Source organism: Urocitellus parryii, chromosome 11, assembly GCF_045843805.1.
Source record: "Urocitellus parryii isolate mUroPar1 chromosome 11, mUroPar1.hap1, whole genome shotgun sequence".
Classification (NCBI taxonomy): domain Eukaryota; kingdom Metazoa; phylum Chordata; class Mammalia; order Rodentia; family Sciuridae; genus Urocitellus; species Urocitellus parryii.
The window spans coordinates 24,496,032-24,510,135 of record NC_135541.1 but is presented as its reverse complement, the minus strand read 5'-3'; the positions used below and the strand labels follow the sequence as shown (position 1 = coordinate 24,510,135).

At 37.2% G+C, this 14,104-nt stretch overlaps 1 protein-coding gene across 1 annotated transcript in view; it reads right to left on the bottom strand.

Moving 5' to 3' along the window:
* The window catches only part of Macf1 (microtubule actin crosslinking factor 1), a 327,009-nt gene that overhangs the window by 95,310 nt on the left and 217,595 nt on the right, over positions 1-14,104 (bottom strand). Inside the window, exons 50-55 of the mRNA XM_077791438.1 lie at positions 10,325-10,491; positions 8,712-8,868; positions 6,049-6,166; positions 2,817-2,879; positions 1,972-2,213; positions 428-557 (exon numbers count right to left, since the gene is read on the bottom strand). Of these exons, the coding sequence (XP_077647564.1) occupies positions 428-557; positions 1,972-2,213; positions 2,817-2,879; positions 6,049-6,166; positions 8,712-8,868; positions 10,325-10,491 (877 nt within the window). The remainder of the gene's footprint in view (positions 1-427; positions 558-1,971; positions 2,214-2,816; positions 2,880-6,048; positions 6,167-8,711; positions 8,869-10,324; positions 10,492-14,104) is intronic.

Sequence of the window (14,104 nt, the reverse complement as noted above, 5' to 3'; positions counted from 1 at the left end):
TAAACTACATGTAATAAAATTGCACAAAACCATACACATATGCAAAATATGCTGCATATATTATTTTATTGCCTGCTTAAAATTTAAAACATTTTCATGCCAATATTCATTTATACTATTTACAATTTATGTTATGAACATATATTATTATTCATGATATTAAATATAAAGATTTCCTATCTTCAGTGGTCTCTTTAGTTTTTGATGAGAGTAGACTAACAATTTGACTGCCCTAGAAAGCCACAATTCCAACTCTGAATAGAATTTCTAAAACTTTTCCCTATTCAGATTCATTCTCTGACACTGCATGGGCCTCTTGTTTACAAAAATTAATTAAAATTAATTCCTACTTTGTAGGATGTGCTGAAATTGTTTGCTTTAGACACAAGCAATTTAGTGAATGTGAAACAACCCTGTGACAACATACTGAGCTCTTCTTCAATTTTCTTCCAATTTTCTGCTTCTTGTGAGTTGGGATATGTCATCAGTAATTCAGTTAAAGCTTGCTTCACTTCTTGGACCTTTGGAGAATTCTGTTCCAATTCAGCTAGGAAGGCCTAAGAGAAATATCACACATACCATCAGATTCTGGACAGGAAGCAAAGTTGTGATTAGAATAGAAGATTGACTGGGTGGCAATTATAGTCTCTTCTCTGATGATTTTATTTATTTATTTATTTGGGCAGAAAGATCTTCTCTGATTCTATCCAGACTTGATTTGTGGGTTTTTTTTGTTTTTGTTTTTGTTTTTGTTACTAGGGATTGGTACTAGGCAGTAAACCACTGACCCACATCCCCAGTCCTATTTTGTATTTTATTTAGAGACAGGGTCTCACTGAATTGCTTAGTACCTTGCTTTTGCTGTTGCTAGCTTTGAACTCATATTTCTCCTGCCTCAGCCTCCTGAGCCACTGGAATTAAGGTATGGACCACCATGCCCAATAGTACTTAATCTTTCAATATTTACTTTAAAATAAAGTCAGGGCGGTAGAGGAGGGCAATGGGAGCATACGCCTATAATTCCAGTGACTCAGGAGGCTGAGGCAGGAGGATAATAAGTTTGAGGCCAGCCTCAGCAATTTAGCAAGGTCCTAAGCAATTTGGTGAGATTCTGTCTCAAAATAAAAAATAAAAAGGGCTGGGGATGTTGCTCAGTGGTTAAGCACCTTTCGGTTCAAGTCCCAGTACTTAAAAAAAAAAAAAAATTCTAGATAGCAGGATTTAAGTTTATTTAAGTACATCAATGAAACTCAGTAAGTAGTAATTATCACTTCGTATTAGCTAAAAGTGCCAAGATGTGATGATGACCACATTTCATTAGTTAGCAATGATATGTGATGTTCAACTGGAGCATTATTTTCTGGTACCACCTGCAGTTTTAACTAAGAATGCACTGTAATCAGTTTTTTTGTTTTTCGTTTAATATTTATTCATTCATTTATTTTTAGTTATAGGTAGACACAGTGTCTTTATTTTTTACTTTATATGGTGTTGAGGATTGAAACCAGCGCCTCACATACGCTAGGGGAGAGTTCTACCGCTGAGCCACAACCCCAGCCCTGTAATCAGTTTTTTAGGTCTCTCTAAGAGTTGGAAAAGTGCTTCAGAGAATGGTTTAGCTCTCTTGTAGCATCACATAAAACATCTTTAAGTAATCCCTTTTTCAATGTGCTAATACTTTGGGGGAAGTCTATTCTCTTTCTGCAAACTGGTTTTTTGTTTCTGAATCAAATTTATAACAACTTTTAATTTTGTTTCTGAATCTAATTTATAACTACTTTTAATTTCACGGGTAAAAATAATTCTCTGGGAGAGGTTGGGCATGTTAAACATTTGGAAGTCAAATATAATGTTTATCGAAGCCTGGGAGGTTGACCATATCTCACTCTTAGGTCCCTGGGCTAGGGAAAGAAACAGGTGCAGCAAAGTATGCCTCTTAATGTTGGGATGCAACTAATGTAAACACAATACCTTATTAGATTCAGCTTGTGCCTTCACTGTTTCTGTCTTGGTTGGAGACAAAGAGGCATCCATGGCTTTCAGGACCTCCTCTTTTGATTCTAGCCACTGCAGCACTGAGCGTGCCTCTTTCTGAACTTCCTCCATTCTGCTGAGGACAGCTTGAAGGCTTTCCTGGCGTTCCCGAAGTACTCCACCTAGTTTCTCATACTTCAAGTTTACATCTGACAAGTCACACTGTATCTCCGTCAGATCTAGTATCACAGAAACAGAAATCAGACTGGGAATGGCTCCCCCTTGGTTTCTCACTCCTAAATTATTTGTTAGGATTAAGCATCTTTCCTACTCCTCCTAGTGAACTAGTGAGTATCTTCCTCCTAGATCACAAAAAATTCTTATCTAAATACACAAAGCAAATCTGCTTTCTGATTTACAACAGAATTAAGAGGAGTAAAAGTAAGAAATCAGCCTTACAATACCAGAGGAATTAATGGACTTGGAGCATTCTTTTGTTCCTCCTTCTCCAAACTAGAGAGGTTACCTAGCTGGGAAGTTAAACACTACACTAGAGATTACCTCTAGAATAGCTTCTTTATAATTCAAAGATTCACATGTGTTTTCTACAAGGTCTTTCCTCATTGGCCTTATCTGATAGTTCTGTTTATTTTCTCAGTACCCTTTAGATATAGGGCTGCCAACCCAGTTAGCCCAGAGTCAGCTGCTCCTCCCCAAGTTTTCACCCTCACGCCCCAACTGGCAGCAGTTGCACATATATTGAAACAAACACAGATGCAAACATGAACACTGTCCTAACACACCCAACAAAGAGGCAGGCACTGTTGAAATGGCATTCTCACCTTTGCAGGTGTGGTATCCGTTTACACTGCCTACAGAGCTTCCTACAGAGGGCAGTATGGAACCTGAGCAGAAGGACAGGGAGACAAACAGGGCAAGACCAACGTGTTAGGAATACATAAAGGCACTGCATTTGTTCTTTGGCATTCACTTTAAGCTTGGGCATCAGGAAGTTAACACAGCACAAGACAACAAACTCATGGAAAGAGACAAATCATTTTAGCTGCCAGGCAATAAAGTGTTACTTGAGGTATTTCAGCTCTTAAGTGGTAATGATTCTTAATCCTTTCTATAGGAAATTCCAATTCTTCTTAAACCTCTAACTTGAATTCTTTGGACTCTTCTCTAATTTTTGTGAGGCAAGTACTGTGAAATTATTAAGACTTTAGAATGAATGGTATCTGCCACAATTTAGAATGTGAATCTACAACAAACCCAAAGAGAGTCACCTTTAATATCAATCTTTTATTATAATAAAAATAAATAATAGAACGATTTTTAAAAGCACTCCATTTAGTAGTAAAGACATAAATGTGAGCCCCTTTATGTCGGTATTCATGAAAGATTGCCTGATTTTTCTTTCATAACTTCTTCTGGCTCCCCTTCCTTTACTAGAAAACAGAAATATAAAGTGCTGATAAATGTGGCTCATAAATATTCCCATAAATTCTGCTTTGGGCCTTTGGTTCTGTTTCTAATTATCACCATTTCACCTACATTCTCCCCATCTTAGTCCCCTATATTTCAGAGGAGCTTCCCAAGTTAAGTGAAAACCAGGTTATGAAATTATACAGAACCTAACAATAGTCATTATATAGCATTCTAGTGAAAGGACAGAATGGGGCTGGGGATGCAGTTAGAGGTAAAGCATTTGCCTAGCATGTGCAAGGCCCTGGGTCTGATCCCCAACACTACAAAAAAAGAAAAGGGGGTGGAGTGTATGGACAGAATAAAATTCTTAGGTGCACTGCACTGATTACACTATGCAAAAAGCTAAAATACAATTTAAAAAATAGTTACGATGGTAATTATAAAACTTCAAAATGTTTATGTATTTTCAATTAAAAAATGGATCAAACAGAAAAATTACTTTTCATTACAACACAATGATGACAAAAGGCAAACTGGACTAGTAATTAGGAGAAAAGGTCCTAACCAAGACTGTCACTAATTCAGTATGTAAGCCTTGATCTACAAACAGACCTCAGGTTCTTCTCTAGGATAAGAAGATAACATTACCTAGCCTGTCAACAACCATGCTATTATTGGAAAGACACCATGAGATAACATAGGTGAAAGCACTTTAAAACCCAAAAGACAGAGAAAACGTTTGGCATTTGTTTTTTTTGGGGATTGGCTAACTTACACTACATCTTAATCTACTACCTACAACCAATTTTTCTTTTGGGGGCAGGGCAGTTACCAGGGATTGAACTCAGGGGCACTCAACCACTGAGTTATATCCTCAGCCCTATTTTGTATTTTATTTAGAGACAGGGTCTCACTGAGTTGCTTAGCACCTCACTAAGTTGCTGAGCCTGGTTTAAAAAAATCTTTTTTTTTTTTTTTTGGTTGTAGATGGACACAATACCTTTATTTTATTTGTTTATTTTTGTGTGGTGCTGGGGATCGAGCCCAGGACCTCACACATGCTAGGCAAGTGCTCTACCACTAAGCCACAACCCCAGCCCTGTGGCTGGTTTTGAACTCATGATCCTTCTGCCTCATGATCCCTGAGCTGCAGGGATTACAGGCATGTACCACTGTGTCCGGCCCTACAACCAATTTATGCTTTTTTTAAAAAAAAATTCTTAAGGGCTGGGGATGTGGCTCAAGCCGTAGCGGGCTCGCCTGGCACGCGTGTGGCCTGGGTTCGATCCTCAGCACCACATACCAACAAAGATGTTGTGTCCGCCGAGAACTAAAAAATAATAAATATTTTAAAAAAATTCTCTCTCTCTCTCTCTCCCTCTCCTCTCTCACTCTCTCTAAAAAAAAAAAATAAATAAAATAAAAATAAATAAAGATCCTGTGTTAAGTGTGTACCTAGCATGCATAGGCTCTGGGTTCATGCCACAGCAACAAAAATAAACCCCACAAAGAACAAAAAAACAAAAATGACTGGGCTGAGGATGTAGCTGTGGCATGAACAAGGTCCTGGGTTCAATCCCAGTATCAGGAAAAACATAAACAACTATAGTACTTTTAAAAAGTGTGAAAAATGACTGATCTAAAGTAGGAGTCATCAAATCAGAGCCCACTGGCCAAATTTGGCCCTTTGTCTGTTTCTGTACATAAAATTTTATTGAAACACAGCCACAGCCATTCATTTATATATTGTCTATGGCTGCTTTTGTGACACAATGGCAAGAGGTATGTAATTGTGAGAGAAAGCAGATAGCCTGAAAATGCAAATATTTACTATCTGGCCCATTATTCAAAAGTTTATAGACTCCTGATCTAATCACACACTAACAATCTGCTGAACTTAGAGGTTTATGTATTAGAGTAGAAGACACCAGTTCTCTGAAATATTGTCACTTCTGGAGAATTCCAATAAATCTTTAAACTTTAGAGTACTAAAGAAAAGTATCCATTTTCATGAGAATAAAAGAAAGTACACTTTTTCTTAAGCATTTAATTGACTTTAGGAGTGCACTATCATAGTCTGGTCATAAAACCTATGGATTCCAATTAATAACCAGCAAGTGACAGAATTCATACTGAATTCTGTTTGAAAGACTTGACAGCCAGAGATTATTCATACATCTAGGTGCAAATACAAGTATTTGTCTCTGGTGTTCAAATACAAGTATTTGTCTCTAGTGTACAAATACTGACTCCCAAATACCAAACTTTTCCCTGGATATAATGCTTTTATCCATCCAGGCTGACTGGAGCTTAAAGATGATGCATAGCAATCTCATCCACATGTTTAAAAGAGAAAAAGAAATCATTGAAATGAAAATCCTATTTTTAAATTTTCTGTATTAATTTGGTAGTAGCCCAACTAGTCCAATTACTTATCCCATCAAGAGAAGAAATTTTGCAGAATGAAAAAATGTTATATAGCAAAGAGGGAGAGAGATCAGGTTGAGAGAAGACTGCTATGTGGACCCTCTTTGTTTTCAGATCCACCCTTGATTTTGACATTAATTAAACAAAAAGTTATCGCCAAAGGCCAAGAGCAAAGAATGATATTCATTCACTATGTTTTAAAGAATTTGTACTCACCTGTTTTGGCTTGGGAATCAGGTGCTGTAATTTCCATGATGAGATTTTCTAAAGAAGTGCCTTTGCAATTGATTTCTTCCACCAGAGTTCCCTTACTTGCCCAATCAATGAGGATACCCTGTTTAGAAAACAAAAGAGCTCAATGTAACGAGGTCTCCTCATACAGGGACACCTGTACTACATATATTTCCTAAAGTTTTGACAAGCATCAAGAAATCATACTCATATTCAGCCATTTCAAGATCTTGGTCTTGGCAGCAAAGATGTGGGAGAAAGTTATCCTGGAATTTTCAGGACCTTTTGATTCACTTCATTCAATGAAAAAAATCCCATTCTGGAAACTGAACCTTGGGACATGTTACCACTGGGCTACACCTCTCAGTCTTTTTTATTTTGAGACAGAGTTTCACTAAGTTTGCTGAGGTTGGCACTGAACTTGGGATGCTCCTGTCTCAGCCTCCCAAGTAGCTGGGATTACGGGCATGTGCCACTGTACCCAGCTTCATTTATCAATTTATTAATAAATTGATAAAATAAATCATGGTCAGGCACCATGCCAAACACTGGAAATACAAATTAAGATTGACATAGCTCCCCAATCCAAGAGCTCAGATTATTCATCACATTATAATGTCATAAACGTTAGTACAGAGATATGGTCAGTCAACTCTTAGAGCACAAGAAGAGACACATCTAACTGCCGAGAGAGAAAAGCTAGAGTTAAGACAAGATTTGTTAGGTGGACAAAAGTGGGCAACATGTATGTAAAGAACAAAAAAGAAATGATAACTAGAGGGTAAACAAGGAGTTAGATATTGAGATGTACATAAATACACAAACTCATAGACAACACTTTGCATTTTTCAAATTTAGATTTGAGACAGAGCTTGTGCTATCATAGAAAGTCATTAGGAACAAGAGCATCTGCTGTAAGACAAAAGTACCAGATCATGCTAAGTCTCTGAGATGTGATGGCTTGCTATAGCGGTACAAGTATACTTCTTTCAAAGTGGGTACCCATTCTAGCCTTCAACCCCTTGCTCTGCAATGAAAAGCCCTGATCCTTAAATCAGTTTGGTTTTAACTCCAAGCTACAGAGTAGCAGCAGAATTACAGAAATATCAACATCTAGCAAGCTCAAGTGGCCTAACTCCAAACTAACCTGTGGTCACTGCTTGTCAAATCTTCCATTAACCACTTGTTTTCTAAGGGCCACAGTCCAAAACTATGCATTTATAAGCAGGATATTAGAAGTTTTTGAGGGAAATACAGTGACATCTGTTGGATACCATGCGAACAACTACTATTTAGTTGTTTGGATCTAAATATTTAGCATGTGGAAATACTAGGTTGTTTGGGGATTTTGTTGTTGTTTTGGTTTTCTTAGGGAGGAGACCTGGATGTACTATGAAAAGTTTCTTAAAACGCTGAGGGCACTGTGGACCAAGAAAGTTGGGAAACCTCTTTCCTAGGGAATTCCAACAGGAAATGCTTCTGGTACCTCTCTGTGACAGTAATCAAACTCTTCTTTCATCTGCTCAAGATAAAGTCTGCTTTATTAAGACAACATGGATGAATGTATGAGAGTTATTTACAGGCAAATTTGGCTTATTACAACAAAAAGAAGAGATATTTCAGAGATACAAGTACAGGCCAGTTTATTCTGAATCAAAGATGGTACAAAAGGGATCCTTGGGCTAGGGATATAGCTCAGCAGTAGAGTACTTGGCCTAGGCGTACATATAATGTCCTGGATTTATCCCCAGCACTGGCAAAAAAAAAAAAAAAAAAAGAAAAAGAAAAAGAAAAAAGAAAGAAAGACAAAAAGAGGGGAGATTGTTCTCTAGGGGATAGGAGAAAGACTGATCTCACGCTCAAAGGCATCACTCACCCACTTGCTTCTAACTTTTCCTTTATTGGGCTGAACTTTGACCAATGAAGTACTAGAAATTAAACTCAGAGGCACTCTGCCACTGAGCTACATCACCAGTCCTTTCTATTTTTTATTTTGAGAAAGGGTCTCACTAAATTGCTGAGTTTGACCTAGAACTTGAGATACTCCTGCTTCAACTTCCTGAGTTGTTGAGATTATAGGCATGTATCACTGTGCCTGGTTTTGTTTCTTTGGTTTTTTTGTTGTTGTAGTTGTTTGTTGTTTGGTAATGGGGATTGAACTCAGGGGCACTCAACCACTGACCCAAATCCCCAGCCCTATTTTGTATTTTATTTAGAGACAGGGTCTCACTGAGTTGCTTAGCACTTCACTAAGTTGCTGAAGCTGGCTTTGAATTCACAATTCTCCTGCCTCAGCCTTCCAAGCTGTTTGGATTATAGGTGTGCCCCACAGCTCCTGGCCCAATTTTTTTTTTTTTTTTTTTTTAATGATGTCTTTTTACAACTCATCACAGCATGGGAGGCTACTAAGAAAGAGTTGCAACTATATCATTCCCAGATGATTTGTTTGGTTTTGTTTCTTTAAGTAGGAGATGTTATGGTGCTCAGTGCTGGATCAGGGCAAGTAGGAATCACTCAAAAAGAATGGAGGAATTTCTATTCTGATGCATATGGAAAATTTGGATTTCTCATATGGCCTCCCCTCACAGCTAGGGATCAATTCATACAAGCTTCTAAACTACTGTCTGGTGGGATTCTTAGAGACCTACCTTCAGGTGTTCAATCAGCTTTTCCAGTTCTTTAGCACTCATGAAGGTCTCTGCAGATGGAATACTCCCTTCGGTTTCTTTGAGCCATTTTTGGAAGGTCCTTATCAGTTTTCGGAACTCATCCAGCTGCTCCTGGCAAGATAATGCATCTTTCTCTCTGTTAACAAAAGACATTTTGTTATTTGCCAGACAGAGCCTTGTAAAATCAACTTGAATTAAAACTAGGTTCATTCTGGGACCATAGGCATCAGTAACCTAACAGGGTCCTTTCTTCCCATAATCAGTTCTATAGGGAGTTTGGTTGAACAACCACATATAATGTAGGAGAGCACCAAACTACATAATCTGTTGCCCTTGTGTGGACACTTCTGGGGAATAAAGTCTTTAGTCTTACTCTATGCTGAAGTAAAAGTGAGAAAAACTATAGCAAGCCTGCTATTTAGGTACTATGATAGAATGGAAAGAATGTAGGCTTTGAATATTAATTCTAGCTCTGATATATTTTAGGTATTTGACTCTTTCAAGGCCCAGCTCAAACACTGAATCTGAGGCACAGATACGTTAGGTGATTAGCCCTAGGTTAAGCATATTTATGAATAAAATAAATCAAGGAGAAGATTTTGAAAATGGCCACAGCTACCAGTCAGATATAAACCCAGAACCTTGGTTCCTCACAGAGAAGGAAGGCCATCGACAAGGGAGAAGAAAAACAAAGCTTTCGTGGCCTTTGTCTTCAAACCCTTCACTGCATAACCTGTTGCTTAGTATTGGTTGGAGCAACTGCTTTCCTCTAGTCACTAAGGCAGTCACTGAGTAAATAAAGATTATATTTGGCTAAAGATATATATGATTAAGATATATATGGCTAAACCAAGATAAGAAGTCTTGTTCATGGTTGGGAGTGGTGGCACATGCCTATAATCCCAGAAGCTGAGGCAGGAGGATCACAAGTTCAAAGCCAGACTCAGGAATTTAGTGAGGCCATAAGCAACTTAGTGTTTGTCTTAAAACAAAACATAGAAAGGGCTAAGGATGTGGCTGCCTGTTAAGCACCCTGAGTTCAATCCCTGATACAAAAAAAAAAAAAAAAAGTCTTGTTCATGCTCTGATACCTATAAGTTTCCTAATAGGGAATCTTTGTTTTTCAATAGTGAGCTAAATCAGTCAACCTTCATCATATAATTCCTTATTTGCCTTGAAAGAAATATCTGGACACTCCTCCAGAAGAGCAATCTCATGTGGTTCAAACAAGCATGGGAAGTGCAAATATAGCCCCTAATTATGTCTAGGAAGTCTACTATAATTTTTCTCTTTATTTCAAATTCTGCCATACTCCTATTTACTGCCCTGAATTTGTGCTATTTGGTCCAGGGACGTGGGCTTTCCGTCATCTAGAGTAGGAACTCATCCCGTTATTGAAAAGGAATTCATTAGAAATAGAAAAACTATTAAGCATCAAGTGGAGTGTGTAACTTTGCCTTAAAAAGGCACTTTCTGGCCAATGCTCAGTGGCAGAGTTCTGGATGCCATCTTTCTGTAAAGCAGGAGGGAACAGAAGATCATTTTACCACACAGCCAAAAAAAAAAAAAAAAAAAAAACCAAAACCCCTCACCTTTCTTGGACTGTTTTCTGTAGCTCTGCAAAGTCCTTCTTAAGGTTCTGTACCCTACCCTGGTGTTGGGACAGGTCCAGTGCAAAGCCACAAGAGCCCAGTGCAGTGACCAAGTGTTCAAGAGTATCCAGGTCCTCCTGTTGGTCTGTCATTTCCAAAGTGAGCTCCTATCAAGCAAACAAGAAAAATGTATTAAGTTCTTTGACACTGGAAAATAAATATGGTCAAAAGATGAAAGATAGCCGAAAATCTAGGGAAAATTCACCTTACTCTGTAGGAAAGGAGAGGGCAAGAGTCATGCTTGTTAAGTCAACTGGTAGATCAAAATATTAACCTCTCCAACCCAATGGAGAGTGGCTGAGAATTACAAAAACTCTTGTCTCCTTTAAAGAAATGTTTGAAGACTTGGAAGGAAGCATGACAGAGTCAAAAGAATTAAGGTTTTAGGAGTCAAAAAGATCTGAAATTCAATCTATACCACTTACTCATTTATTATCTTAAGCCACTAAATTTCTCTAAGCTTTCACAATCTCTTTATAACATGGAGCAAGCACACTATTTCTACTAATATTTAACACTTTACTTTTAGATGTTAGTCAATACAATTAATGGAAAACAATTTGTGGCATAAGAACTAAAAAAGGAGAAGTTAAACTGTATTTACAGACTATATATGAAAGTATATTTCTAAAATCCAGGAGAATCGATTATATGATTCAAACAATTAAGTAATAAGGTCACAGGGTATAAAATCACATAAAAATCAAGAATGAAAATTTCACTTACAATATAAATAAAAAGGTTCAATCTTATTCATCAAGTAACAAGAAACATATAAAACCTAAACAAAGCATTCCTGAAAGACACAAAGGACATCCATAAAGATGTATATTTAATATGTGTGTATATGAATGTTTATTTACTGCAACTTGAATAAAAATATCAACAGTCTTTTTCTTTAGAAATAATAAAGCTGATTATAAAGTTTACACAGAAAAATAAATTTATAATTTAGCTATGAAAAATCCTGGCTGCATGTGGTGGTGCATGCCTATAATCTCAGCAACTTGGAAGGCTGTGGCAAGAGGATCTCAAGATTTTTTTGTTGGTACTGGCGATTGAACTCAGGGGCACTCGACCACTGAGCCACATCCTCAGCCTTATTTTGTATTTTATTTAGAGAAAGGGGCTCACTGAGTTGCTTAGCACCTCACCATTGTTGAGGCTGGCTTTGAACTCGAAATCCTCCTCCCGAGTTGCTGGAATTACAGGTGTGCTCCACCATGCCCAGCAGGAGGATCTCAAGATTAAAGCAAGTCTCAGCAACTTACCAAGGCCCTAAGTAACTTAGTGAGATCCTGTCAAAATAAAAAGCACAGGGGATGTAGCTCAGTGGTAAAGTGCCCCTGGATTCAATCCACAATACCAAAAAATGAAAAGTTCTGAAAAAAACAAACAAACAAACAAAAAAAAAAACGAGGACAACTAGCCCTACCAGATACTAAAACATAAAAGAAAGCCCCTATATTTAAAAGAAGTATACTATGGCACATGAACAGACATACCATTCAAACAGAAAAGAAAATCTAGGGTTCGGGCTGGGGTTATGGCTCAGCATTAGAGTGCTTGCCTCGCACGTGCAAGGTCCTGGGTCCATTCCTCAGTTCGTTCTCTCTCTCTCTCTCTCTCTCTCTCTCTCTCTATATATATATATATATATATAAAGAGAGAAAGTTAGAAAGAAAGAAAGAGAGAGAGAAAGAGAGAAAGAGAGAGAGAGAGAGAGAGAGAAAGAAAGAACGAAAGAAAGAAAGAAAGAAAGAAAGAAAGAAAGAAAGAAAGAAAGAAAGAAAGAAAGAAAGAAAGAAAGAAAATAAATCTAGGGCTGGGGCTGTAGCTCAGTGGAAAAGCGCTTGCCTAGAACACATGAGGCACTGGGTTCAATCCTCATGCACCGCAAAAAAAATTAACAAATAAAATAAAGGCATTCTGTCCATCCACAACTACTAAATAAATAAATAAATAAAATTTAAAGAAAGAAGAAGAAAAGACCTTTGGTCTCACCTGGTGTGAGATGAAATCTTAGAGTGGTTTTGATTTGCATTTCTCTAATTGCTAGTGATGATGAACATTTTTTTATGTATTTGTTGACTGATTGCACATCATCTTATGAGAAGTATCTCTTCAGGTCCTTGGCCCATTTATTGATTGGGTTATTTGTTTTTTTGATGTTTAGCTTTTTGAGTTCTTTATATACCCTAGTGATTAGTGCTCTATCTGATGTGTGAGGGGTAAAGATTTGCTCCCAAGATGTAGGCTCTCTATTCACCTTGTTTCTTTTGCTGAGAAGAAGCTTTTTAGTTTGAGTCCATCCCATTTATTGATTCTTGATTTTAATTCTTGTGCCACCGGAGTCTTATTAAGGAAGTTGGGGCCTAATCCCACATGATGGAGATTAGGGCCTACCTTTCTTCTATAATACGCAGGATCTCTGTTTTCCTAAGCATACTACAGAAATTCAGCCACATCAGTGTTTATAGCAGCACAATTCACAATAGCTAAACTGTGGAACCAACCTAGATGCCCTTCAATAGATGAATAGATTAAAAAAATGTGGCATATATACACAATGAAATATTACTTAGCAATAAAAGAGAATAAAATCATGGCATTTGCAGGTAAATGGATGAAGTTAGAGAAGATAATGCTAAGTGAAATTAGCCAATCCCAAGAAACCAAATACCGAATGTTTTCTTTGCTATAAGGAGGCTGATTCATAGTGGGATAGGGAGTGGGAGCATGGGAGAAAAAGACAAACTCTAGATAGGGCAGAGGGGTTGGAGGGGAAGGGAGGGGCCATGGGGTAATTAATGATGGTAGATTGTGATGATTATTACTATCCAAAGTACATGTATGAAGACACGAATTGGTGTGAATATACTATGTATACAACCAGAGATATGAAAAATTGTGCTCTATATATGTAATAAGAATTGTAATGCATTCTGCTGTCATATATAAATTAAAAAATTTATATAAAAATAAATAAATAAAGATCCATCAACAACTTTAAAAAATAAAAAAAGAAGAAGAAAAGAAAATCTAGAAGATGATTCAAATATATATGGAAATTCAGTATATGATAAAATGGCTTCTCAATTCTAGGGAAAAGTCAGACTCTTCAATAAATGGTAGTAGGAACAACTAGACAGATCTTTGGGAAAAGACAAACTTGACTCATACTTTAGAATTAAATTTTGAGGGCTGGGGTTGTGGCTCAGCGGTAGAGTGCTTGCCTCGCATGTGTGAGACTCTGGGTTCAATCCTCAGCACCACATAAAAAAACAAACAAGTGAAATAAAGATGTTGTGTCCAACTACAACTAAAAAAATTTTTTTTTAAAAAGATTCAAATATAAAAAAGGACTAAAATACTAGTTAGAAAAATGTGAAAAGACATGAACAGTTCACAAATAAATGATACCTAAATGTATAAAAATAAACTCAACTTCACTTGTAAGAGAAACAAAAATTAGAACCAAATTTAGATGCCATGTCGTACCTATCAGACTGGCAGAATTTTGAGAGCTTGCTAAGACATTGTTGGTGAGAATGTAGGGGAAACAGTACTTATTAGGTCAGGTTGGAGTCTCTATCAACCTGCATTCTTGAGTGGTTAGGATAAGTTGAGAGTACTCCTGCTGATCTAGGCTGAACATGTAATATGAATGAAAAATAAATCTAGGCAGTGTTTTTTCTTTAAACTTTTTTTTAAGTTGTA